Source organism: Aotus nancymaae, unplaced genomic scaffold (assembly GCF_030222135.1).
Source record: "Aotus nancymaae isolate 86718 unplaced genomic scaffold, 86718_ANA_hifiasm-v0.15.2.pri h1tg000015l_0, whole genome shotgun sequence".
NCBI lineage: Eukaryota > Metazoa > Chordata > Mammalia > Primates > Aotidae > Aotus > Aotus nancymaae.
Window position 1 is genome coordinate 3,981,055 of NW_026988426.1, and position 27,099 is coordinate 4,008,153.

At 46.0% G+C, this 27,099-nt stretch overlaps 1 protein-coding gene across 5 annotated transcripts in view; it reads left to right on the plus strand.

The window, feature by feature from the left end:
• The window catches only part of RNF216 (ring finger protein 216), a 159,989-nt gene that overhangs the window by 88,875 nt on the left and 44,015 nt on the right, over positions 1-27,099 (plus strand). The window contains exon 14 of one of the 5 annotated variants that reach the window (XM_064376466.1): positions 3,549-4,658. The exons of 3 other annotated variants lie outside the window; for them this stretch is intronic. In XM_064376466.1, the coding sequence (XP_064232536.1) occupies positions 3,549-3,644 (96 nt within the window). In that variant the 3' untranslated portion in view covers positions 3,645-4,658. Of the gene's footprint in view, positions 1-967; positions 1,114-3,548; positions 4,659-27,099 lie in introns of those variants that run through there. One more of the 5 variants, XM_064376467.1, reaches the window with a different exon arrangement.

Below are 27,099 nucleotides of genomic sequence, written 5' to 3' on the forward strand. Positions count from 1 at the left end.
CCCCTGACATGTGATTTGTCTGGAATGGAGCAGCCCCTTGTTTATGGTTTCCAGATATGTGAGTCTGTTTTGTTATGTACAGTTTTTACCTTGGCTCAATTTACTATGTAGTTATAGTTTAACAGCTGTCTACTCTGCTTTTTCTTTCAATATAAAAGTAATTGAAAGAAGACTAATCATTTTGGAAATGCTTTCAGTTTGACACAGTTCTGTGCTTTTAACAGCAAAGTGAAAGCCAGGTGTCCCCACCAGCCAACTATAGGAATCCAGGACATAGAGCAGGAATGTCTGCTGTATATTTACTGCTCTAATTACCTCTTTGGTTTCATTTACAAATGCTAGTTCCTTCCATCATCAAAGTAAAAATTGTCAGAACAGCTGTTTTGTCCTACTGGAAAAAAGAAAAAAAAAAAAGAGTATGGCAAGATGTTAACTGTGGCATGACAGTCCGGGATTCTGGACACAGCCTGCATAATCTAGACAAGTCCTTCAATCTCTTTGTGACTTGGTTTCCTCATCTGTAAAATGGTGAGATCATGATCTCTACCTCACACACTGGGTTGTCTGAAGATTGAAGGGAGGGGATGTTTGCAAAACTCTAAGCACCTTTAAACTTTAGTCCTTGGAAATGCTAGTGGATTCATTTATCTTCCCCTTCCTTAGATGCTTGGAAAGTAAAACACTGGTATTTTTGTCATTCTTGATTTCCTGGTCATTTGGGGGCACTTAATTTCTCGGTGTCGGTTTTCTCCTCTGTAATGAGATCTGCTAATCTCAGGATCTCACAAGGGGCAGAGGAGCTTGTCACGGACTTTAGACCTAGAAGAAACCTGTGATGTCATTTAGGTCCACAGGTGCCAATATAAGAGTCTTTCTACAGTATTTTTGTCCAAAAGTTAGATGTGAGTGGACTCTTCCTTTGGTTTCTAAAAATCCCAGGTTTTCTTCTTCTTTTTTTTTGAAACAGAGCTTCACTCTTGTTGCCCATGATGGAATGCAATGACGTGATCTTGGCTCACCGCAACCTCCACCTCCCAGGTTCAAGTGATCCTTCTGCCTCAGCCTCCCAAGTAGCCGAGGTTACAGGTGCCCACCACCACGCCCAACGAATTTATGTATTTTTAGTAGAGATGGGGATTCACCTTGTTGGCCAGGCTGGTCTGGGACTCCTGACCTCAGGTGATCCCCCTACTTCAACCTCCCAAAGTGCTGGGATTACAGGCATGAGCCACCGCACCCAGCGTTTTCTTAATTTCTTGATTTTGATTTTGAACCTTGGTGTTTCTGCATACATTCACTTGACTGTGGTAATGAATCCAATTAGAATAATCAAGGCTCTGCTTTTATCTTTTAAGATAGGGGTCCCCAACCCCCACCCGCAGACCATACAGGAGGTGAACACGGGGCAGGTGAGTGAGCATTAGCACCTGAGCTCTGCCTCCTGTCAGGGCAGCAGCAGGATTAGATTCTCAGGAGTGTGAACCCTATTGTGAACTGCTCATGCAAGGGATCTGAGTTGCACATTCCTTAAAAGAGTCTAATGTCTGAAACCATCACTCCACTCCCTGTCCATGGAAAAATGGTCTTCTATGAAACTGGTTCCTGGCTCAAAAAATGTTGGGGGCTGCTGTTACAAGATTTTCTGTAGGTGATATTTCATTGCCACAATAGCACTACCTTTGAAAGCTTCTTTGATAAATCTTCTAAACCCAGCTCACATATATTTAAAGAAATAATTGACAAGTGCAGTTCTAACTGAGCCACACACTTTAGAACATCAGTTCAGGAACACTGGCGTGCCTTGTACAGATTTTGCTTTCCTGCCTCAGCTTTCCTGAAGGCACTGATGGTTAAGCAGCGCTTAACCAGAGAACAGATAACATTCAGACTCTAAGCCACTACTGTGTGACTGTCGCAGATCATTTACTCTGACTTTCCTCATCAGAGAAATGGGGATGCTGTTTTCTGTCCCAGCTCCCTTCAGGGTGGTTGAAGAAGCAAATGAGGCTATGTCAGGTAAGAGCTCTTTGACAGAGGTGTCAGAAGCCCCCACAGAGACCACATTGGCAGCAGCGGTGTTCTTAACAGTTTTGAGAAGCATGCTCCATTTTATTTTATTTTATTTATCTACTTATTTTATAATGGAGTCACGCTCTGTTGCCCAGGCTGGAGTGCAGTGGCACGATCTCAGCTCACTGCAACCTCTGCCTTCTGGATTCAAGGGATTCTCTTGCCTCAGTCTCCTCAGTAGCTGGGAATACAGATGTGCACCACCACACCCAGCTAATTTTTGCTTTTTTAGTAGAGGTGGGGTTTCACCATGTTGGCCATGCTGGTCTCAAACTCCTGACCTCAAGTGACTCGTCTACCTCAGCCTCCCAAAGTGCTGGGATTGCAGGTGTAAGCCACTGTGCCCAGCCCAGACTCCATTTTAGAAAGGAAGGTTGGGGAACTTTCATCCAGGACACACAGCATGTAGGGATGACCAGTCTCCTTAGTGGTTGATTACCAAAGAGAGGCTATCGCTGGAAGATTGACATGAAGCTGTGCTCAGTAACAAGGAAAGAAAGAGAAGAGAGGACCCAGTGCAGCAGAAGCCAAGTACTTTCCCAAGGTTCATGTGAGGGCTGCTGTTCCCCACAACCTGAAAGAGCAAAGATCAGAAAGAGTTAAAAACAGAGGAGATTATCGTTGGTTAAATTGTATGGAGCTTTAAAAGTGAAGATGTTTATCCAGAGACATTTTTCAAAGCTCAGTATGGACTAAGATTGTATCTACATTCTTGCTGCCATGTTTCTAACAGTGTGTGCTTCATGGGATTTTTTACATAGTTTTCTATGAAGTCAGTACTTAAGAAATCATTATAGTGCTCCAAATATAAAGAATTCACATTTTGAAAATGTTTTGCTTATGTCCAGCCTTCTTAACATACATATTTAATTACAAGGCATGAGGATTAATAGGGCTTTGAATATTTAAAGCTCTTTTCTCAAGATTAATTTGAATTAATTACTCCTGATATAGGCGTCTGCAGCGATAATGACTTGCAACATGGCTGGGAGTGTGAGAGCAGAGGGGGTGAGAACAGGACTGCTTTCAGGTTGGCTTCTGGCATTTTACTTCCTTCTCCACTACTACCCCTCCCCTCTCACTTTTAGCTCGCCACTTTGTCTTTTCAGTTTGCTGAGGAAAGAAGAAAAAGTAGTAGAATTTGCCTTGATGCAGTTAACCATGTAGCTCACTGTTTTCAAAGTTGTAATGTTTAGTGTACATCCATTAGTGTCTAGAAAAGTAAGATAACAGAACAATTTCTATAGCCCTGCTCTCCCAAAGACAAAACAATCCTCTCTCACACCCTGGCTTCCATCCCAGGACTTGTATGGGTAGGAGGAAAGTACACAGGCCAACAGAACATGGACCCAGAAAGGGGCCTCCTGACATTAATCATGTTTTATCCATGGAATTCTGAAGATGAAGATCAAGAGGCTATGAAGCAAAGAGGAGGAGATGGTTTTGTTCAAGCTCACTATGTTCCTTTCCATCTCCAGCTGCCACAGCCAGGGGAGCTACCTCCATGCCCACCTATCTGTGGTGGACATTGTCCATGGGCAGCCCAGTCACTGGAAGCTCACGGCCCCCAGTGAGGCGTAGAGGCAGAATGAAGAATGACCTGCCAAGAACCAAGATGGCGGCTTGAGGACAGGCAGAAGCTGCCTTCATCCAGAGCGTGGCTCACTGTCAGCAAGAATCCTGAACCCTCTCTTCAGCCCTCAACCTTTGCTGTGTAAAAATTACTCAAATCTGACACCCTCCTGCACATCTGGAAGCCTGTAGGGTGACAGAGCTACAAACCAACACTCTCCCACCACAGCCCCCCATGCAGGAGCTCCCAAACACACTTTCCTTCTTGGGGAAAATTTTACTGACCTCTCTTTTCATCACCTTAAAAACCTGAGGCATGTCATTTGGTTCACTAGAAGAAAGAACTCTATAAAAGTTTTATTTTTCCTAACCATATGTGAGGTGCCTTAAAGAAGACACTGCTTGGACACCCACTGGAATTGCTGTTAGGGTGTTCGGAGATTAGTCAAGTCCTTTTTTCTCGGCAGCAAGGGGACAGCCACCACAGCCTGAGTGGAACTGGCAAAGCTCTGTGACTACATGGGATGGGCTTTGCTGCTCCTGACATCAGTCAGACTTGATTTCCAAAAAACCTAAGGAACATCGAACTGCACAGGCCAAGCCCAGGAGAAGCTGTTGGCTGGTGCTTCCTAGAGTAGGTCAAAGCTGACAAACTCCAAGAGGAGCTTGAAGCTCAGCATTTTTAATGCAGAGGCTCAGCTTAGAAGGCCCATCTTGTGGAAATACAGGTCTCACCATCACAGACCAGCACCTGAAACTGCCAGCCTAAATCAGGTTGCTGCTGTCTTGATCCTCTTCACACATCCCATCTACTGGGTCTTGTCCTTAGCTCAGCAGTAGCCAGCCTTCTCACCAGACACAAGTGATGCTTGTCCCTATTCTGTGTGCAGGCTGGAGAACTCATGTCTTGTTTATCTCTTCTCTGTGATGATGGCTATAGCAACTAGACTGTAAATTTGCTCCGCTTATCTTGCGCTTTTAATGGGTTTTATCCAAAGACACTGATGATAATTATATGACTCATTGATTATCTACTGCTGTGCTGAGCACTTTAGAAACAATTCTGATCCTCACAGTAACCCTGAGAGGGAAGTGTTGACATTGTCCTCATTCTCCTCCATGGGGACACTAAGGCTCCAGGTTAAGTGTGCACTCAGAGGGGTATAGCCAGAATTGAAACTGATGCCTCTCTCCCATCACCAGACTTAGAGAATGTCTTATCTGTTCAGAGAATTCGGATGAGGTGATTAAGTCATGATGTTATGTGCCTGTGGCCTTGTTCTCTCCACATGGAGGATGGCGGTGATACGGGACCTACCTCAGGATGTGATGAGCAGTCTGGCAGCACCACTCAGATATAGACACCTCTGGGCACTGTTTCAGGAAAATAACAGTTGTCCAGTATTGAGCTCATATGTTTTCTCATTTAATCTTTACCTTAGCCAGGTGTGGTAACATGCATTTGCAGTCCCAGCTACTTGGGAGGCTAAGACTGCAGGATCACTGGAGCCTAGGAATTGAAAGCTGCAGTGAGCCTCCAACTTGTGCCTTGTACCACTGTACTCCAGCCTGGGTGACAGAGACCCCATCTCTTTAAAAACAAAACAAAATCCAGCAAGGTATTTTGTTTTCCCTGGGTTTTTAATGAATAAACAAAGAAGCCAGGACCTGCTCAGGGCCACACAGATCCCTCTGGCCCTGTCTTTGTTCCTTCTACCATGTGATGCTGCATTTCTAGCTTGTGGTCTGATATCTGGTTTTTGTTTTTGTTTTTGTTTTTGTTTTTACTGCAGAATTGTAATCATTCTATATATACAATGTTATGCCCTGCTTTTAAAAAAACAAAAACAAAAAAACCTAGCATGGCATAGCACTTTCTGCTTTTTTTTTTTTGAGATGGAGTGTTGCTCTGTTGTCAGGCTGGAGTGCAGGAGTGTGATCTTGGCTCACTACAACCTCCGCCTCCCAGGTGTGAACAATTCTCCTGCCTCAGCCTCCTGAGTATCTGGGATTACAGGCACACATCACAACGCCCAGATTATTTTTGTATTCTTGGTAGAGACAGGGTTTCCCCATATTGGCCAGGCTGATCTCTGACCTCAGGTGATCCTCCTGCCTCCACTTCCCAAAATGCTGGGATTACAGGCATGAGCCACCACACCTGGCCACTTTCTGCATTCTTAAAGAGTTTGTGACCCTGTAATGGTTGGCTGTGATTCCATCACACAAATGTATGTTGGTTTACCTGTACTTGCCTCTGAGTTGGAAATGTAGGGTGTTTTCTGGTTTTGCTGCTATAATTAATGCAATGCCAAACTTTGTATGTAAAGCCTTTTCTTTTTAGAATTATTAGGATAGATCCCCGGAGTAGGACTCTTGATTCCAAGAGAATCCATTTGCTTAAGATTCTTGGAGCACAATTTCAAATTTCTTTCCAAAAGTATTCCATATGGTTATTCTAACTGTAGTGCATGCTACTTACTTAAAAGTAAAAATATCGGCCGGGCACCGTGGTTCACACCCGTATCCCAACACTTTGGGAGGCCAAGGTGGTAGATCACTTGAGGTCGGAAGTTAAGATCAACCTGGCCAAAATGTTGAAACCTCATCTCTACTAAAATACAAAAATAGCTGGGCATGGTGGTGGGCACCTGTATTGCCAGCTACTTGGAAGGCTGAGGCAGGAGAATCGCTTGAACCCGGGAGGCAGAGGTTGTAGTGAGCCAAGATGGCGCCACTGTACTCAGCCTGGTGACAGAGCAAGACTGTCTCAAAAAAAAAAAAAAAATGAAAGTAAAACTGTCGTCTCTTCTTTAGGCCAGAGATTGGCCGCCCCAAGCTAGATAGTGACACATGCTGCTCCATGGCTGCCCTTTTAGGACAGGTATGAGAGTAACCTGGTCAAGTAACCTCTGAGGTGGTTCCAAAGGATTTCAAAACAAAATAGGGATTTTTGGCGTATAGACTTGAGCAAAAGCCAGTGTGGGCCAGCACATGATACAGAATCCGCCAACTTTGCAATTTAGAAAAGGGGAAAGAAAGCCAACAGTTTTTCCTGGCAGCGTGGGCCCGCGTGGTCTCAGGCCCCTATGTCTGCTGAGTGGACAGGTCTGCAAGCATTTCTCCATCATCCCCACCCTCAGAGGAGGCAGCAGCCAGCCATGGAAGCGGTACACACAGAGCCAGAGTGCCACCAGGCTGTGACACCATCGTCCACCAAGGTTGCTGTGGCACAGGGAGTTTGGTCATCTTTGTAGTATTCTTTAGAAGATCCCTGAGGGTAACCACCCTTAGGGGCTACACAGATCCCATCTTCGCATGCTTTTGAATTTGGCCTTTTCACCTCTTATTCTCCTTTTCTGGGTGTTTCCTATTTATGTAGTCAGGATTGAGGGATGTCTGATTAGATGCCATAGCCAGTCAGTAAGCCAAAGCATTGACGCTGGGCAGTGTGGTCTGGTAAGTTGAGACCAGTGAGGCTTGGGCCAACACATCAGACAGAAAACTGTCCCCAGTTGAGCAGTGGGATTTGTCATTGACACTAAGCAAGAACAACGTTGAAAGGTTTTCAGTGTGGTCAGTGGCTAAGGTTAATCAAGGAGGGAGGAAGACATCATCCTTGGTGCTGCAGGTCCTGCCTAGCCCTTGAGGCTTGAGAACACCCCTGGAATAAACTAGAGAGGGAGGTAGACTGGGTCAGAGGTACAGACTTCCTTCCAGAAACTTAGAAGTTAATGGGGATGTGGTAATCCACAGTTGTTTCTTTGTAGCTATAAAATGTGACATGTGTTTGGAGCCAAGGATGACTTTTCTCTTTCAGAATAAAGTTTGCATTTTTTCCTAAAACAGGTAAATGATGGGAGATGAAACCAGACGATAATTCAGATTCTGGCCCCAGATAATTGCTTGGATTTTTTGAGGTAGGGAGGTTCCTACATTTGGCATAGTATGAGAAACATTTAAGGTGTTGGTAAAGGCCTGGGTGGCTCTTCAGTGTCTCTGAAGAACCACAAACAGTTCAGGTCTTATCCAGATTATAAACAAGAGGCTAGTTGTGCAAGAGCCGGAGACAGGCCGGTCAGGTGAGAACACAGGAGCTGAGACCCCAGTGCAGAAAGGGTCTGGGGTATCTGGGGGGGTATGGCTGGAGGCTGCAGCATGAGAAGGGAGTGAGGGGTTGGATGCCCAGAAGTCCAGGCTCTCTGCCACAGTCTAGCCAGAGGGGATCTAGGCTGGGTTCTGTATCCAAATAGGAGTGGGTTAGGTGTGAGGTGCATTTTGGAGGTGGAACAGAAAGGACCAGCTGGAGGAATGAGTGGAGGTAAAGAGAAAAGAGAAATTGGGTTTTGTTGCATAAGCAACCAGTGGGTGGCTGTGTCCTTCAGGGATACAGGGGAGCCCAGGGGCCAGAAGTGGTGCTTCAGACATCTTTTGTCTGGGATGCCTTTTAGACATCCAAGTGAAAGTGTTAAATAACTAGTGAGCTGACAAGCCGGCCAGGTGGAGGGCTCAGGTAGGAGATGTGGGCTTGAGGGAATGGACCGAATTCTGTGATGACAGAGCTGGCTAGGGGCGGGGCAGGGCAGGGGACAAAGGAACCACAAGAAATGACTTCCCTGTTGGACTTTGAAGACGATATTAGAGCATGAAGAGCCTTCCGGAAGAGGACACAGAGTGTAAAAGAGGAGAGTGTGTGTTTCCAGGGTGAGTTAGGAGGCTGGAAGCTTTAGGGCTAGCTCGTGGAGGGGACGTCTCCTGTGTGAAGAATGTGGACTTCTTCCTGACTGCAGCAGGAAGTCTGTCCATAGTCATTAAGTGGGGTGGTGAAATGATCAGATTTAGCTTTTCACATGATTATTCTGGCAGCAGAGGACTGAGGGCACCAGGATCCCAGCAAGAGACACCCAGGACCCTCAGGGACTCACTCCAAATACAGGTCCCTATTTTGTTTCTTAGAGCTTACTGTGGAGGTGCCTGGCTCACCTGCCCAGGGACTCTGGCCGCTTAGCAAAAGGGAGGGTGAGGGATCCAGTGGAGCATGATGATCTGGCTGCTGAATTCTGTCCTGTCGAGGGTCTAAAGATGCTCTTATTCCCACAGGGCCAGTTGTTAGAAATGCAGGCACTCACACAGGTGCATTCTTCTCTCAGTGGTGCCTTTATTTTTTGATTTAATTGTTCCTTGCAGCAGCACATTCCATGGCAGATTCCATGACAGGGCTACTCTTACTCTTGATTTCAGTGGTTTTGATTTTTTGTCTGTTGCCATAGTGCCTGGAGCTAAGCCTTATCAAATAATTGCACATCTGGTGATCACTTGGGCTTCTAGAAATGTGAAGCAGGGAGGACCCTCAAGGGACTCTGGTCAGCAGTCCTGCTGCTGAGAGGCTTCACTGCATTTCCCCAGACTCACCAATAGCCTATTACACTCGATACACCTGTGTGTGTGCACCAGTGCACTCAGCACCTACCTCCTCACAACCCAGCCCCTTGTGAGGCTGGCTGGACCACAGCTTGCCCTGTTCTGCACCACTCTAGGGCAGGATTTGCCCAAAGTATGTCACTAGACGTGACAAAACAGGCCCTTAGTCCAGTGCCTTTGGCAGGGGCTAGCTGGAGCAACATGACCATATTCAGATGTCCATCCCACCACTTGTTAGCTGTGTGCCCGCCCTACCCCACCCCCACCTGAGGGTGACAGGATCCTCCTGAAAGGTCTGTTAGGAGGATTAATGATCTGCTCAATAGGATTTTTCATTCATAAGCACTCAATAAATGGTAGCTGTTGTTATTCATCCCACTGTATCTAATCTCTATACATTTTTTTTTTTTTTTTTGAGACGGAGTTTCACCCTTGTCCAGCCTGGAGTGCAGGGGTGCGATCTTAGCTCACCGCTACCTCCGCCTCTGGGGTTCAAGCGATTCTCCTCCCTCAGCCTCCCAAGTACCTGGGATTGCAGACATGCGCCACCACGCCTGGTTAATTTTGCCTTTTTAGTAGAAACAGGATTTCGCCATGTTGGTAAGGCTGGTCTCAGAATGCCTGACATCAGGTGTTCCGCCCACTTCTGCCTCCCACTGCCCACTTCTGCCTCCCACTGCCCACTTCTGCCTCCCAAAGTGCTGGGATTACAGGCGTGAGCTACCGCGCCCAACCTGATCTCTCTACTCTTAATTTTACAACTTTACTCAGTGTTCTTTAAAATATTCTATACTTATGGCTCCCATTAATTTCCTTGTTCTATGGAGGTCATTTCTAGTCCCTGTGTGGCCAGGGTTATTGGAGGACAACTGTTAAACCAGCCATGCTCCCCACTTCGTTTCCAGGAGCTCGGCCTCATCAGCTATATGGAGACCTTTGCCTCTTAAGTTGTCCAGTCCAGCTCTCACTGTCTTCCCTGCTGAGCTGGTGTCCAGAAATCTGCTCTGTCACATTCTGTGTGAGGAGCAACCTCCAGCTTGCCTCACTGCTATAGCTCCCACAGTGCAGGGTTTCCTGGAAGCACACTTGGAGGGTAGCAGGCCCAGGAGACACAGTTGTGACTGGAGCCATGGTGGAGCAGCAACTGATATTTATGTCACTACAAGTGCCAGCCTTCTTATAAGCACTCCTTTTATAGATAGGGAAGCTGAAGCTGGGAGATAGGAGGTCACTTGCCCAAGGTCAGTTGAGTAAGTAACCATGGTGGACTACTCAGATCGGCCCAGAGCCAGTCTCCTGACCACCAGGTCATATGGGGATGCCAGGTGGCATGAATCTCTGGATCTCATTTTTCTCTGTTCTTGGGAAGGTGGTAATGTAGGTCAGTCCTTGGTGATTGTTAGTTCCCTGCCCAGGGCCTGTCAGCCTTAACGTTCCTCTGATCCTGTTTATGAAATGAAGGTAATATGTTGACAGTCCAGAAGCTCAGAGAACGTAACTGAAAGTCTTGTAAATGGCAGTAAAATGGGAAGATTTTTCAGGCTGGTTTTCTTTGTTGGTCTGGTGAGGAGCTAAAAGTTACAGCAGGCGGTCAGCAGAGGGCCCCAGAGCCTCAGAAGTAAACCTAGATTTGGGTGCATGCCTGAGTATTGGCAAATTTCTGTAGCCAGGGCCCTTTGGCTCCACAGGGGTGCGTCAGGCATTGGAGTGCACCTCTCTGAACCAGGAGGGAAACTCCAGCACCACCAAGATAAAGATAGGTGTGGGGAGAAGGCAGAAATTACCAAGAACAGTCGTAAAATCTGGTCACCTGGTAATATCACTGTGGTCCTGCTCCATTTAAGAGTGTGGGTGTGTGAGAACAAGGCTAGGACTGTGTATGTAAACCAGGAACCCAGAAGAGAGCAAGGAGCTGTTTCTCTAGCTCCCTTGCATTCCAGGATCCCCCTTCCTCTGATTTCTACTGGATTCTGACTTAGTTACTTTAATGGCCTCTGTATAAACAACCCTTCCCCTTGGGCAGACTCTGATTCCTGGGATTTCCTGAGCAACACTCCCAGGACTCTGCACAGGAAGTGAGGAATGAGGTCAGGCCACTGCTCCCAAAGTGCTGGGATTACAGGCGTGAGCCACCACGCCCAACCTGATCTCTCTACTCTTAAATTTTTCAACTTTACTCAGTGGGATTCACTTGCTCTCGTAAGCAATTAGATGGTAATTTCCAAACCTGTTCTTAGTCACTTCTTTCCAACCTGATGATGCTAACACCGACGTAAAAGATGGACAAATGGTTAAGCACGAAGTGCTTAGGATGGTCCCTGTGTAAGGGTTTACTATTACAATCTACCAAAAGCCATATATGTGACCTTTTGATACAGCCTATATCTTTTATTTCATTCTTTTTTCTTCTAGATTCCCTTTTTTTTTCCTTTATAGAGGAAAGCATGAGAAAATGGCAAGAAAACCTAAAGAATATGGTTCTGTGATTAGCAGTCCAGTCTTGGGAGATAACTTACCTAGTGCTCACCTTTACTGAATACAGGTGGCATTGTCCAGACCACCCATACAGTAGATAGAGCACATAATGTCCAGAAGCAAAAGATGACAGCAGATAGCAACTCCTTGGCTGGTGTCACAGAAGCACATGCTCAGCAGTCTCTAAGTCACATATGTTTACTCTAAAATTAACACCTGGACAATTTAGAATTAGTGCTATTAGAAAATGAAATCACTTCTGTTTTCCATACTACGTAAATCATACATCAGAGTGCCCTAAAAACGAGTGAGGTGTGTAGTGTCTGTAGTGGTATTTTCCTTAGGTCAGGCCGCTAGTTATGTCTCTTACGAGGTTTATTTCATGTGGTTGGTGGGTTTTGGTTTGGTTTGGTTTTTAAAGAACAATATTCCTTCCCTGTGGCAAACAATGGGCCTTGGATGGTGTTTTGTCCAGTGTTCACTGGTCCCATTTTGAAGTGCCCCAGCTGGATGCACACCTGGTCATAGACCCAGGGCCAGCCTTGTATCTAGCCTGGAACAATGGCCAGAGAGGAAGTGCTTGGAACCTGAGGCCAGTAGCTTTTCTGTGTCATGGCTCCGGTTGCACTGTGTATGAGTTGTCTTTCTCTCTCAGTTGTTAGGCCTGAAATGCCATATTCCTTAAGAATAGGGACATAGGGGACCCAGCCTTTTCAGCTGGAAGCTGCTTCTTCCAGTTGTGTGTATATTCCTCTCTGGTGCTCTCTCCAGTGTCCAGGTGTCTTGTTTGTGCCGGGAGCCCTGTAAGAGCTGTGGTGGCCACACAGCCAGGCAGACAGGGTGGACGGGAGGCTCTAAGGAAAAGCAGAAGCCACTGGCTTGGCCTGAGCACTCAATGCAGGTGTGGCTGGAGATAGGGTTTTGCCATATTGGCCAGGCTGGTCTTGAACTCCTGGCTGAAGTGATCAGCCTGCCTTGGCCTCCCAAAGTGTTGAGATTACAGGTGTGAGCCACCACGCCCAGCCTCAAGTTCTTTCCATTCTAAAGAAATGTCTTTCTCTCCAGCTATACACCTTACAATTTTATGCAAACTTTTAACACAAAACAAAGCTGACCTTAAAAGAGCTGATGACAGGTGCAAAAAGTATGATTCCGAACCAAGTCAAGCCGCATCTGTGAGAACACCCACCAGGGAGGCGGAGGTTGCAGTGAACCCAGATCGTGCCATTGCACTCCATGCAACCTGGGTGACAGGGTGAGACTCTGTCTCAAAAAAAAAAAAAAAAAAAAAAAGAGAGAGAGAGAGAGAGATGGAGGTCTCCCTATCTTTCCCATGCTGGTCTCAAACTCCTGGGCTCAGATGATCCTCCTGCCTCAGCCTCCCAAGGTGCTGGAATTATAGGTGCGCACTACTCCACCCAGCTATTTTTTTTTATTTTTTGCGGAGACAAGGTCATGCTGTGTTGCCCAGGCTTAATATTTTTCTTACTTGCTGTGATGACATAGGGGTGTTTTATTCTCCGAATCTAACCAAAGGGAGGAATTCCTTGTATTCCCTCATTCTGGGCTCTGGCCTTGGCCTCCTGCACTTGATCCTGCGACTTGCTCTCTTCCCTGCAAACTGCCCTATGTGACAAGTCAGCTTTGCTGTTCTTCACATCACCCCCAGTTGGAACCTGCAGTGGCTTCTAAAGCCTTTTTCACTATTGTTAGTCTGGCCCCTTTCCTTCTCACAAATCAGGCCAGTCCCCCACCTGCCTGCCTCTCTTCTTACAGATGCTTTTGCCCATCCTCCCATCTGTTCTTCACCTATTGGCCAGTACTGCTGTCTCCACAAAACCATCTCCAGCCCACTCCACTCTGTCGAGCCTGTTCTTGAACAGCTGCTATACTGACAGGGCCATGCTAATTACTATCAGTGGGCAGGGTAGATAGGTGAGCGGGCAGAGACCATGCTGTATACTTTGGGGCTTCATAGAAGAATCTCAGTAACCACTGACTTCCCCGCTTGGGGTGGTGCCGGTGACGAGTGCAATACTGCCCGCAGGTGTGGCAGTTGGTGTTGTAGAGGACACATTGGTTTCAGGAGGTCTAGAAAGTGGAGGGAATGCCCACACCATGCATATATGCCTGCAGTCCACCCTGAATCAATGGAGAGATTGATACACCTGCCCATGTCTCTTATTAAGACACAAGACACCTATAAACCGCAGATCCTGAGCTGTAGCCCAGGACATCTCAGTACTTTGTACATATTCGGATTTCAAGACATCCCCTTTGGTCAAATGATAGAACCCAGTAGGGCTCCTCAGCACTGTCCTGGGAGTGTGCTCCTTGTGTCCCAGAGAGCCCCGGCTCCTCTCCTCCTCCTACTCTGCAGCATTCTGTTTCGAGTCCTCCCTCACATCCATCCTCTACCCTGAGCTGCTCACCAGGAAGACCACAGCAGACTCCTCACTGGCCTTCCTTCTAGACCCATGCTCCATACCTGCACCGGTGTGCTTATGTGATCCCATAAATATTTATGTGGTGAGTATTTATCGTTGGGTACCAGCAAGAGAATGTGTGTAGGTGGATAAAAATTGAATTCAACATGTGTTTATGAATTCGGGAAACCTCTTTTTATCAGTTCAGAGTCCAACTCCTGTTGAAATTCATCAGTGGGTTAAACTCCAAGTTGTCTTCATGCTGCAAGCACTACATCGTGTGTGTAGTTTTATTCTAAAGTCTGGTTGCTTCACTTCTTGTTATTAAATTTAACAAACATAACTCTCCAACTTGGCATTTTTGTAGAGTGGGATCCTTTGATATAAACATTGGTAAAGACCAAAGTAACTGGTATAACTACAAGATTATCATTCTCCCAAAGTAAACGTGTATTTAGGGGCAGCTGCTTCCAGGAAGCCATGTGCTCTTCTGGATGGAAAATAAATTGGTGGCACACTTGGTTTTCTGGGATTTAGTCCCAGTCTCTACAGCCTGCTTTCCATCTGTCCCCCAGAATCAGGACTTAACATCTCCAACACGTGTGAAGATCAGAGGGCACAGTGTATGTACGAAGGGGCGGGAACTTCTCTGATCCACTGCCGTCTACTGCTTGATAGTCATCAGGGGCCACTGTCTTGGTCAGCTCGGCTGCTGTAGCAAAATACCAGACTAAGGGCTTAAATATGCCATCAGTTTTCTTACAGTTTTGGAGCTAGAAGTCTGAGATCAAGTTGTCAGCAGGTTTCGTTTCTTGTGAGGCCCCTCTCTTTGGCTCGCAGATGGCTGTCTTCTTGCTATGTCCTCTCATGGTCTTTTCTGTGCACTCCTCTGGTGTCTCTCTCTGTCCTTCTTAGAAGGTTTTCAGTTAGATTGGAATAGCACCCACCCTACCGGCCTCGTTTAATATAATCACCTCTTTAAAAGGCTCTGTCTCCAAAAAGAGTCATCGTCCAAGGTGCCAGAGTTGAGGGCTTCACATACGCATTTGAGGGAGACACAGTTCAGTTCATAACTGCCACAGATAAATGATGTGTCTTTTTAGCACATGTGATTCAGTTGGGGAAACAGTGGCAAGTAGAAACAGTTACCACTGGGCTTAGAGTTGCCAAAAACAAATCTGTTGAAGCATGAGCAGCTGTGTCCCCTCTGTGTTCATCAGGGTTTCCAGCCTTCACATGGGGACATGGAGCAGTTGCTGAGCCTGAGTAGAGCACAGCTTAGGGAGCCTGGCAGATCACTCAAAGCCTCCTAGGGAAGGGAAAGGCATGGTGGTTCCGCTTGGGTACCTTCAGTCCTGCCTTCCTGGGGTGGACGCTCACCCCCAAAAAAGGATACGGTCTCCTTATATGGCCAACACTACAAGTTCCTTCTGGTGGGCCACATAACTGGAACCCAGAATTTGGGCTATGGATCAAGGCTGAAAACACAACTCAAAAACGATGAGAGGAAGTCACATTTCAACTTATTGTATTATGAGTCTGAATTACACCACTTTAGCTGTACTTTTGCTTCCAGAGGTCACCTTGGGTTGTCATACATGAAGAAACTAATGAACCAGGGTGGGTGGAGAGTAAGCATGCTTTTGGGTCAGAATGGTGAGGAGTGTACCATTGATTAATTTCTTGCTCATAAATATTTCTGTGAAATGATGGACTCTCCTAAGGTTTGTTTCATACTTGATTAACTGAACCAAAAATTGTAATCCAAGAATAAGCAAAAAGAGGAAATAAAGAATGATCTGTTTTTACCTGACCATCAGTTCAGCACTCTCTGATTCTGGGTGTCTACTCTTGGCAGCCCCTCCATGCAGCATCGGAGGAGCCCATTCCCACATGGCTGGGTCCACTACAGTTGGGCAGCAGCACTGTGGTCAGGCGTATGTCATCTCAGGGGAGCAGTACATTTTCAGGAAATGGATCCTGAGAGTCTCATATCCAGGTTGTTTATGAAAGTGATTTCCAGGCTAGGCACAGTGGCTCATGCCTGTAATCCCAGCATTTTGGGAGGAAGAGGTGGGCAGATCACTTGAGGTCAGGAGTTCAAGACCAGCCGGGCCAACCTGGTGAAACCCCATCTCTACTTAAAAAATAGATAGCTGGGCATGATGGCATGTGCCTGTAATGCCAACTAATCGGGAAGCTGAGACAGGAGAATCGCTTGAACCTGGGAGGTGGAGGTTGCAGTGAGTCAAGATTGCGCCACTGCACTCCAGCCTGGGTGGCAGAGCGAGACTCCATCTCAAAAAAAAAAAAGTTATTTCCAAACACACCGTCCACAGTCTCACATTCTTTTTGTTGTTGTTGTTGTTTTGTTTTGTTTTGAAATGGAGTCTTGCTCTGTTGCCCAGGCTGGGGTGCAGTGATGTGATCTCAGCTCACTGCAATCTCTGCCTCCCAGGTTCTAGCAATTCTCCTGCCTCAGCCTCCTGAGTAGCTGAGATTACAAGTGTACATGCCACCACGCCCGGCTAATTTTTGTATTTTTAATAGAGATGGGGTTTCACCATGTTGGCCAGGCTGGTCTCGAACTCCTGACCACCTCAGGTGATCTATCCACCTCGGCCTCCCAAAGTCCTGGGATTACAGGCATGAGCTGCCAATTTCAACAATGATATGTGGCAGATTTGATATAAAGTTTAGATCTTGATTTACAAGCATGAACATACCCCTCACCTCACTCTGCAGCATCTTTTGGTCTCTTACTGCTAAATCTGTCAATAATCTTTTCACTCGAGGCAAGATGCAGTGATGATTTCATGCACATTGAGTAAACTCTGCCAGTCTTTTCAGCTTCCCTGTGATTGCCAGTGGCAAAGATTGGTCTTCTAAAGATCTGATCATTTATTTTCTGAATAGAGGTATCAAAGGATCAGCAAAACCATGACTTGGATCAAAAGAGGTCAGAGCTTCTCAACTTTTCTGTGTGTTGGAATCACTTAAAGATCTTGTCAGATGCTTGCTTATACCCATTACTGGAGATAGTAAAATAAAGTAAAATTAAATTTAAAAAGAAAGAAAAAGATCTTGTCAGATGCAACTCTGCTTAGTAGATATAGCCAGAGCCCGACTGTCCATATTCCTCTCAGACTGGCAGGTGGAGACAGTCCTGCCCATCCTGCATAGCAAGGGACTGGGTGTGATGGTTTCCCCTGAGAGGGCCATCTGTAGCCACCTGCCTATGTTGAAATACTCTCTAAGGCTCTTTATAGTATTAGGTCCACAGAACCAAAAATCACTTATGCTGCTGCTCATATTCCTGGGGGTGAGGACTAGATTTCAGCTGGATAAGAGCCATGTGGGCATGACTGAGGGTGTAAGAGTAATAGCATCTGGAGGCATCAGGTGGATGGCATGCTAACTAAATCATTTTATTATTTCTCATAATAAAGATATGGGGAAGATATATTGTGACTAGAACAGCTGAAGCTTGTGAACCAGGAGAATGAAGAGCATGAACCCCTGGAAGGGCAACAGCAGGCTCCGGCTACTTCCTAACAGCATTCTTCCTCAGGACTGGGATCTCTGGCCCTGCGTCTGAGCTTTCCACCCTGGGTGCCTCCCACCTACATTTTTTTTTATCATTCTTCTGTGTCGAGTTGACCCTTTTTTTCCTCTCTCCTGTGACCCTCATCCTCAGTTCTTATCTCCTGTCCCCAAGAGAGGCTTCCCTTTTTGTCACGTTTCACTAGCAAGGAGGGAAGGATTAAAAGTCCGCTTTGCTATTTACTCTGAGGAGGGATTTGATTTTTATGAGAATGTGAGAAACTACCAGGGGCAGCTGCTTTTGTATGCCTGCTATATAAACAGCACTTTGCAAGATTTTCTGTCTGATATCCACAAAGGGGTGTTGTCAACCCTAACTTCAGACAGTTTTGTATCCTTCTGTCCCTGGATACATGAATTACTACTGCCGTCTTTACACAGTGCCCTAAAATACCAAAGCGAAATTACCTGCCCAACTTGAAGCTGCGCTGTACCCTAGAATGAGCACTTCTGCTGAATGACCCAAGATGAAGCCTCGACTTCTTTTCACCTATGCCCAGACCCCAGTGGCTCCTTCCCTGACCTGGTTCAGCCACTTTAGCCCAGCTGTTGTCAGCCTGGACATGGAGAAGAGGAGGGTCAAGGTGGTCTTTGTCCTACCTGGAAGGGGAGGCTTCCTGGAATCTGCAACCTCTCTTTCAGGGCATGCTGACAGTGGAGTTCCAGTAGGCAAGAGCTGGTTTTGCTGACTGCTCCTACCAGGCCAAGATTCCCAGCAAAGCCCTGGGAAGCCCAGGGGTAGCCAAAGCAGTGAGCAAAGACAAGGTCAGCCTGGCTTGTTTCTGCCCAAGTGATAGCAGTGTTTCTATTTGATAGTTTGAAACGATCTGTTATTAGATCTGCTCCCTACTCATGGCCCTGCTCCTGCAGGGTGGAGAAGGCTGGGGTTCCCCTGGTTCCCGGGCATTGTTCCTCATCAGCAGAGTCACCTCCAGGGTAACAGGAGATGGGGCTGGTTTTCAGTTCCTGGCATTGATCCCTGGGACTTCCTGTTGTGAGAATGAGCCTTTTGATGCCTTTTTAAAGAACTTTTTGATTCTGAATGAATGAATTCTAAATTAATGGCTTTTAAACTTTTTTGCTTGTGACCTGTAATAAGAAATATAAATTACCATAAGCCTCATCCAAACATAAATGTATGTGTAACAGAAACAGTGATTTTATAAAACAAATACTTGACACATGGAATGTGCTCTAGTATTTTCTGTTTTAGCTTTCTTGAAAAACCACTAGTCATAATCTACTGAAATGACTTTACAACCCACCAAAGGGCCGCAGTTTATAGTTTAAAAGTTATGGCTGGCCAGGCACAGTGGCTCATAACTATAATCCCAGCATATGGGAGACTGAGGCGGGTGCATCCTTTGAGCCCAGGAATTTAAGACCAGACTGGGCAACACAGCAAGAACTGGTCTCTACAGAAAATTAGGTGGGTATGGTGGCATGTGCCTGTGGTCACAGCTACTCTGGGCACTGAGGTGGCAGGATCACTTGAGCGCAGGCTTAAGCCCAGTGAGCTATGATGGCACTACTGACTGTACCCCAGCCTGGATGACAGAATGAGACCCTGTCTCAAAAAAAAAAAAAGTCATTGCTGTAGTAACTTCAGTTCCACAACCTATATTGTATGGAGCATCTACGGGGAGCAAATCCTTTGGAAGGGGCTTAGTCACAGCCTCCCCTCCTGTCCTTTCCAGGCTGTGAGAAGCTCAGTAGGAAGGCGGGAGCGGCACCACCTGTCAGAGGCGCAACCCAGAGACTTGAGAGCTCCCAATGAAAGGGCTGTCTAGAGGTGGGGTTCTTTGAGAATCAACCTCCTGCAAAGCCATTGCAGGGGCTTTTCTTCTGCATCTGTTTACTCTGGGCACAGGCCAAAGCCCTTATCACCTCCCAGGCCCCAGGCAGCCTGCAAACCCAATCCTCCTCTCCTGCTTACAGCTCTGCCAACCTCACTCCTCCCTGTTCCTGTTACCTGAAATTCTTTCCCTCAGATAGCACCAGACTCGCTCCCTTCCTTTCTTAAGTCTTCACTTACATGCACCTTTACAAAGAGGCCTTCACTGACCACCAGTTTATAGTTGTAAACTATTTCCCCCTCTCCACCCCAGTTCATTTTTCCTTCCTGTATTTTTTTCTCCTTAGCACTTACAATCATGTCTTACGATATATTTCACTTAACATGTGTCCCCACCGCAGAGCAGTACTGAGAGTCCTTAGTAGGAGCTCACAAATTGGTCTTGGAATTTTTATATGAATATCCACATCCTGCCATTGCCTAGGTGTTGCTAATACAGTCCTCATTGATTCTGTTAAACGGCCATTCGAGAGAAACAGTCATCTGTATTTGATTAATATAAGGGAATTTGTAGTTTTGTTTGTAGTTATTATGATAAAGGTAAAATTGAACTTTGATTTATTCCAGAAAGACTTTACCCTCCCACTCTGTCTTTGAAGCCCTGTTCCCCATAGTATAGTAAAAAGCCGGCAGCTCTGTGTGGTCTCTCCCAGAGCAGTCAAGCTGTTGTCTCTGTGCCTTGTAAGTTTCCGTCCCTAGGGGGCAGCATTAGCACAGAAACCACATATAAAATTTGCCTAGTCCAGTTTGTCACCTAATCCTGGTGGCTCAGGGAAAGAACTTTTCTAATCCACAGAAACAAAACTTTAAGATTTCCTTTTTCAACAAAGCCTGCTTCTGTGGATAGAAATGGTAGGTGAGGTGTATATGAAAACCAAAAAAATATTTAAGAACAACATGAAATCTTCCCCCGAAGAAGCCCTTTCCTCAGGACTAGGGAGTGGGGTGGGGAGGCTTTGTAATATTTTCCAGAGCACTCACTTGGCCATACCCAGATTTGAATTTCTGCATTTGGAAATTAAAAGGTTCCCCTTCCTTTGAGAGATGATTTACTGTACTTTGAGGACAAATTCCCTGCATGGAGAGCTTGGCTTATTAGAGAGATGTGATATAATCAGATCATTACAAGATACTGTTAAAAGAATTCGTGGTAGAAATTTTGTGTGTCCTGACCGGGCGCGGTGGTTCACACCTATAATCCCAGCACTTTGGGAGGCCAAGGTGGGCAGATCACCTGAGGTCAGGAGTTCAAGACCAGCTTGGCCAACATAGTGAAATGCCATCTCTACTAAAAAATACAAAAATTAGCCGGGTGTGGTGGTGGGTGCTTGTAATCCCAGCTACTCTAGACACTTGAGCAGAAAGAATTGCTTGAACCCAGGAGGCGGAGGGAGGTTGCAGTGAGCCGAGATCACGCCATTGTACTCCAGCCTGGGCAACAAGAGTGAAACTTCATCTCAAAAAAAAAAAAAAAAGAATTTTGTGTGTCCTTTAAGAACTAGACCTAGGCAATTTGGACTGTCTTGTTCCTAGGAGTGCAGAGGAGAATGCTGGCCAGTGGGGGAAGCATGCGGCCTACCCTTGTGCGGTAACTGGCCTTCCACACCCCCTGGGAGGGGTTGGGGGAGCCAGGCTGGGACATAGCCAGGCAGACTGTACATTTTCAGTCCTGACCCCTCTAAACTGGAAGTTCTCTCAGGCACACATTTTCAGGGTCTACTGTTTGTGAGCTCCTTTTTATCCTGATTGAAGAGAGATCAACTTCCACATCTTGAAACTGTAGGAGAAAATCAACAGAGAACATCCTAATTGAAATATATGCAGTACTTTCTCACACCATCTGCAGGCATTTGGTCATTAGCCACTTGGTGATAACTGCTGTTTGTAGTTTAACTCATTAAATTGGGAAAAGACATTAGAGAGCAAAGTAAGGAACCACAATAACTTGCATCCTTAAGGCTCAAGCTGTAATGAATTAACTGGAAAGGATTGTATATGTTAATAACTTTAGTTTTTCATAAAGTGCGTGGCATAATTAAAAATAAGACCCAATAGGGAGGAAATAATGTTCTTTTGGAGAGGAGGTAGATATGCTGAAAGGCTTCATATGCTTTTTTTGCCCATGTAAAGTGCAAAAAAGTCCCAGGAGTTGGATGAGGCTACGTTTGTAACTCTGCATGGTGAAGATGTGCTCTGTCTTGCCAGCCTTCACCTCGGACATTCGGCGAAGCGCCTCGTGCTGCTCAAATCTAGTGCTAGACCCTAGAAATCCAAAGATAATTGAGACATACTATGATTGATTACGAACCTCTCCAGGTCAGGAATTCTCCTGTGTTCATCTCTAGCACATCCCCATGCGGCACAGAATAGGCCCTAAAGTGAACTTTTGTTGTTGTTGTTTTTGGTTTTTTTGTTTGTTTGTTTTTGAGATGGTGTCTTGCTCTGTTGCCAGGTTGGAGTGCAGTGGAGTGATCTTGGCTCACTGCAACCTCCACCTCCTGAGTTCAAGCGAGTCTTCTGCCCCAGCCTTCCAAGTAGCTGGGACTACAGGCACACACGACCACACCTGGCTAATTTTTGTATTTTTAGTAGAGACAGAATTTCACCATGTTGGTCTGGCTGGTCTTGAACTCCTGACCTCCTGATCCACCCGCCTCGGCCTCCCAAAGTGCTGGGATTACAGGCGTGAGCCACTGTGCCCAGCCTCAAGTGAACTTTTTCTTTAATGGATGAATTGAGCCCTCCATGCCAAACTTGTCCATAGTGACCAGCAGGACATCATCTTTGCTGCAAGGAGCGCCTGGCTTCTGGAAGAGATGTGATGTAATTAGATAATTACAAGATGCCATTAAAAGTGCAGTAACAGTGCATAAGCCAAGTGCTCTGGGAGCCCAGGGAGCGAATGCCAGCTTTTCCCACATCATTTGGGTTTCCTAGAGCCACTGGTATTTGAAAGGAGAACTGGTGAGTAGGTGTTGAGAGGAGAAGGGACATTCTTAGGCAGAGCGTTGAGTGGTTGAGGGCATAAGGGGTGGGGGTGGGGGTACTGGCTCAGGGCAAGCTGGTTCTCTGAGCTCTTTCGCCTGTCCCAGTTCCGTCTACCGTCCCGCTTGTGTTCCCTCTACCTGGAACGCTCCTCTACCAGATAGCCTTCAGGTTCAAGCAGAAGTGCCAGCTCCACACAGGCCTTCCCTGACAAACCAGTGTCAGATGATACCTTTCCTGTCCACACTGCCTGCCCCTTACCTAACTTTAGTTTCCTCTGGAGTGTTTATCATCATCCTCAGAGTATACAGTTATCTGTTTGTGAGTAGTCTCTTAAGAGTACAGGGGCTTCGTTTTATACCCAAATCTGCTATCAGCAGAGGGATCTCTGCGGCACTGTGGAAGGCTCTTAGTGGCACTGGTAGAAGAGGCAAGGGTGGGGACGTGAGAATGTCTTAATTCCTTTCAGTGCAGAAACCATCTCTGTTACTTGCATTACTCTGAACAAAACTGACCCAGAGCAGTTTTGGTGATGGTGATAATCTCAAGCAATGCCATTAGCAAATCTTAATGCCATGGTCCTGGCCACCTTGGAGGAGGTAAATGGCATGTATAAGCGTCCAGGGGCTGGTTGAGGGAATGCCTATGGAATGCTTACGTGGATCCTGTCTCTGTTTAGCCAGTAATGGATATCTAAAAATAGGCTTCCTTTTGCTATGCTGCCAGACATGCAACTGGCCAAAGGTGGCAGGAACAGCTGCTTCCTCACAAATGTCCAGTCTGAGATCGCTGTGATTAGCAGGTTCCTATCATTACCAGTAAGAAAGGGTATCCTCAGGTCTGATCCCATCCCATCCTGCCTCTTACTGAGCTGTTCCCAGCTCTCCAGGAAGCACAGACAAGCAGGCATCCTGCACAGCTGCAGCTGCAGGGCCATGCCTTTGATGCGCTGACGCTCACACCCAGCCTTGCTATTGTTCCTTTGTGGTCTCCTCACATAAGATGCCATTGTAACCTCGGGTTGTCTCATAGCCATGTGCCCTTGGGTTCTCCAGTAAACAGTGACCTGCTCTTGCTAGCAGACACCATATGGGCATGCAGTGGGAATAGAGTAGAAAGAGCAAGTGGATTTGGGATCAGGCAGACTCCTGTCCAAAGCTCTATGACCTTGACCAAGTTAATTGGTCCCTCTGAGCCTTCTTTTTCTTACCTTTTTTTTTTTTTTTTTTTTTGAGACAGTCTTGCTGTGTCGCCGAGGCTGGAGTGCAGTGACACAATCTCAGCTCACTGCAGCCTCAGCCTCCCAGGTAGCTGGGATTATAGACATGCACCACCATGCCTGGCTAATTTTTGTATTTTTCCTAGAGGCATGGTTTCACTGTGTTGGCCAGGCTGGTCTCAAACTCCTGACCTCAAGTGGTCCACCCTACTCGGCCTTCCAAAGTGCTGGGATTACAGGTGTGAGCCACCACACCCAGCTGGATTTAACAAAAAACCTAAGCCTACAAGCTGGGCATGGTGGTGCCCACCTATAATTGCAGGCTACTGAGGAGACTGCCATGAGCTATGCTGGTACCACTGACAGGGCAACAGAGTAAGACCCCATATCTTTAAAAACAGCCCATGGAGGCCAGGCATAATGGTTCACACCTGTAATCCCAGCACTTTGGGAGGCTGAGGCGGGCAGATCACTTGAAGCCAGGAATTGGAGACCAGCCTGGCCAATGTGGTGAAACCCTGTCTCTACTAAAAATACAAAAATTAGCTGGGCATAGTGGTGCATGCCTGTAATTCCAGCTACTTGGGAGACTGAGGCATGAGAATCTCGAACCCTGAAGGTGGAGGTTGCAGTGACCCAGAATCATGCCACTGCACTCCAGCCTAGGTGACAAAGCAAGTCTCTGTCTTAAAAAAAAAAAAAAAAAAAAAAAAACTAAGCCTATAGGAACATTGGGCTAATACAGTGAAAAGCAGTTTTAGACCCTTATTAAAGATGTTCCTCAGGCCAGCCTTGGTGGCTCATGCCTGTAATCCCAGCACTTTGCGAGGCCGAGTTGTGCGTATTGCTTGACTCCAGGAGTTCTAGACCAGCCTGGGCAACATGGTGAGTCCCCATCTCTACAAAAAATTATCCAAGCATGGTGGTGCACACCTGTTGTCCCAGCTACTTGGGAGGCTGAGGTGGGAGGATTGCTTGAACCATGGAGGTCGCAACTGTAGTGAGCCAAGGTTGTGCCATAGCACTCCAGCCTGGGTGACAGAGTGAGACCCTGTCTCAATGAATCATTAAAATAAGACTGAGCTCTGTGGCTCACGTTTATAATCCCAACACTTTGGGAGGCCATGGTGGGCAGATAGCTTGAGGAAGTTTCTGGGAAACATAGAGGAAGTTTCTGAGGAAGTCTGGGAAACATAGCAAGACCCATCTGTACAAATAAAATAACAAAATTTAGCTGTAGTGGCACATGTTCGTAGTCCCAGCTACTCGGAAGGCAGAGGCATGAGAATTGCTTAAACCCAGGAGGTCAAGGTTATAGTAAGCTCTGGGAGCACCACTGTACTCCAGCCTGGGCAACAGAGCAAGACCTTTTCTCTAAAAAAAAAAAAAATAATTAATTTAAATATTAAGAATAATAGTAATAAAGTCCCTTTCTGAAGCTGTATCAGAAAATGTGGTCCTCTTATTCTTATCAAAAAAATATAGGTATGCTGCTATTGACCCATCGCAGGTCAGCCTTACCTGCTTCTGCCAGGCTTGGTGTTGGCACACCTTGGTTCCAGAAGTAAGCTGTGCCCTTATTTGTGGAAGACTGTTGAGGAAATCTAATCAGGAATCAAATCCACACCCTGAGCTTGTTTTCCTAGAAGTTACTTACTTGGCCTTAGTTTTTCTGAAAGAGTGTGCTGCAAGGTCCTACAACCCCAGCAAACCATCCATTCAGCAACAGCAGCCAGAAGAATCTTTTGGAATGTCAATCAGATGATTGCCTTTCCAACCTGGTCAGCCTGGCTTTCCAAACTCCTGCCTACAGCCTCAGCCCTCCTGAGTGACCATAGACCATTCTCAGCTCTCCCCGACTGGGCTCCAGCCATACTGACTTTCTCAGCATGAGACAGGCCCTCTCCTGCCCTGAAGCCTTCACCCTTACTGTTCCCTCTGTACCCATACCTGACTTACTCCTCCTTTAGGGCTCAGCTTAAATGTCACATCCTCCGACAGGCTCTCCTGGTCCCCCAGTCTCAGTTAATAACTTTGTTTTTTAGTAGAACATAAGCATCACAAAGGTAAAAACTGAGCCTAACTTGTTTATTGCTACATCTCCAATGTGTCATATAAATGACAGAAATTCAGCAAATATTGGAAAAGCACATAAGTGAGTAAATAAGTAAGCTGGTCTGGAGCTAAACTCGCCTCTGCCTCCCACCTTCACTCAGATCTTATTCTGCATCACTTGATGTAATAAGTTCATGTTTCCACCAATCTCACTAGCATCCCACATCAGAAACCTAAAAATCTTTCTAGGCTTCTCTCTCACCCTCATCTCTTTCATAGACTCTTCCAGTTGCTTCTCAACCATCTTCCTGTCTTTGGTCTCAAGCTTATTAATTAATCGAAGTATTCTGAAACATAAGCCCGACACATTGCTGCACTATCCAGGCCTCCATGGCCTTTCAATATTGAGAGCAGCAGATAAACAATTTTATTTATGCTTACCGTATCAGAAAAATGGTGCAGAGAACACCCCCAGCGTATGTGTTTATTTGTAGGTTACATGTGTGCTACTCTTGTAACGTACATTGTAAAACATACACAGATACAGAAAATATAAAAGGGTGCAATGAAATAAATCATACTTTAAAATACACTGTTTAATTCAAGTCCGTTAAAAAAACTTTTTTTCCAGAAATCTAAATTCTTATAAAAAGGAAAAAAAATCATTTTTTTTCTTTCTTTTTTTTTTTTTTGAAACAGCGTGATTATAGCTCACTGCAACCTTCACCTCCCAGCCTCAGGAATTCCTCCCACCTCAGCCTCCCAAGTAGCTGAGACTACAGGCACACACCACCACACCCAGCTATATTTTTGTATTTTTTGTAGAGATGGGGTCTCACTATGTTGCCCAGGCTGTTCTCAAACTCCTGGACTTGAGTGATCTGCCCTTATTGGCCTCCCAGAGTGCTGAGACTACAGGCATGTGCCGCCATACACCACCCAAAATAATTTTATTTGATGAAGTGAAAACCTTTTATGCTTATTAAAATATGAATCTATTGAACTGTTTCATTATTCCAGTGTTTGGTTTTAGCATCTGGTTCTGAGGTTCAGATACTTGGTTTTAATGGCTGTCATTGCTGAAAACGCTTTTCACAAAGATGTAGATCCCAGTAGGAGAAGCACTTTATTGGTTGCATGGAGAGTCTGATCATGATACTTAATGTAGTCAATTCCATGAAGATGTCAGCTCCTCAAAGATTCCTTGTCTGACTCACCCCTTTCTCTTCTGCATGCACATGTGTTCTCCCCCACTGTATGTATGTGTGTGTGTGTGTGTGTGTGTGTGTGTGTTAGTTACACTGAACTCCATTATGCTGTACTTGATTTGCTCCAATATGTAACTCCCTCAGTAGAATGCAGTCCTTGAGGGCAAGGACCAAGCCTTATTTGGCTAATAAGTGCATTCTTGACCTAGG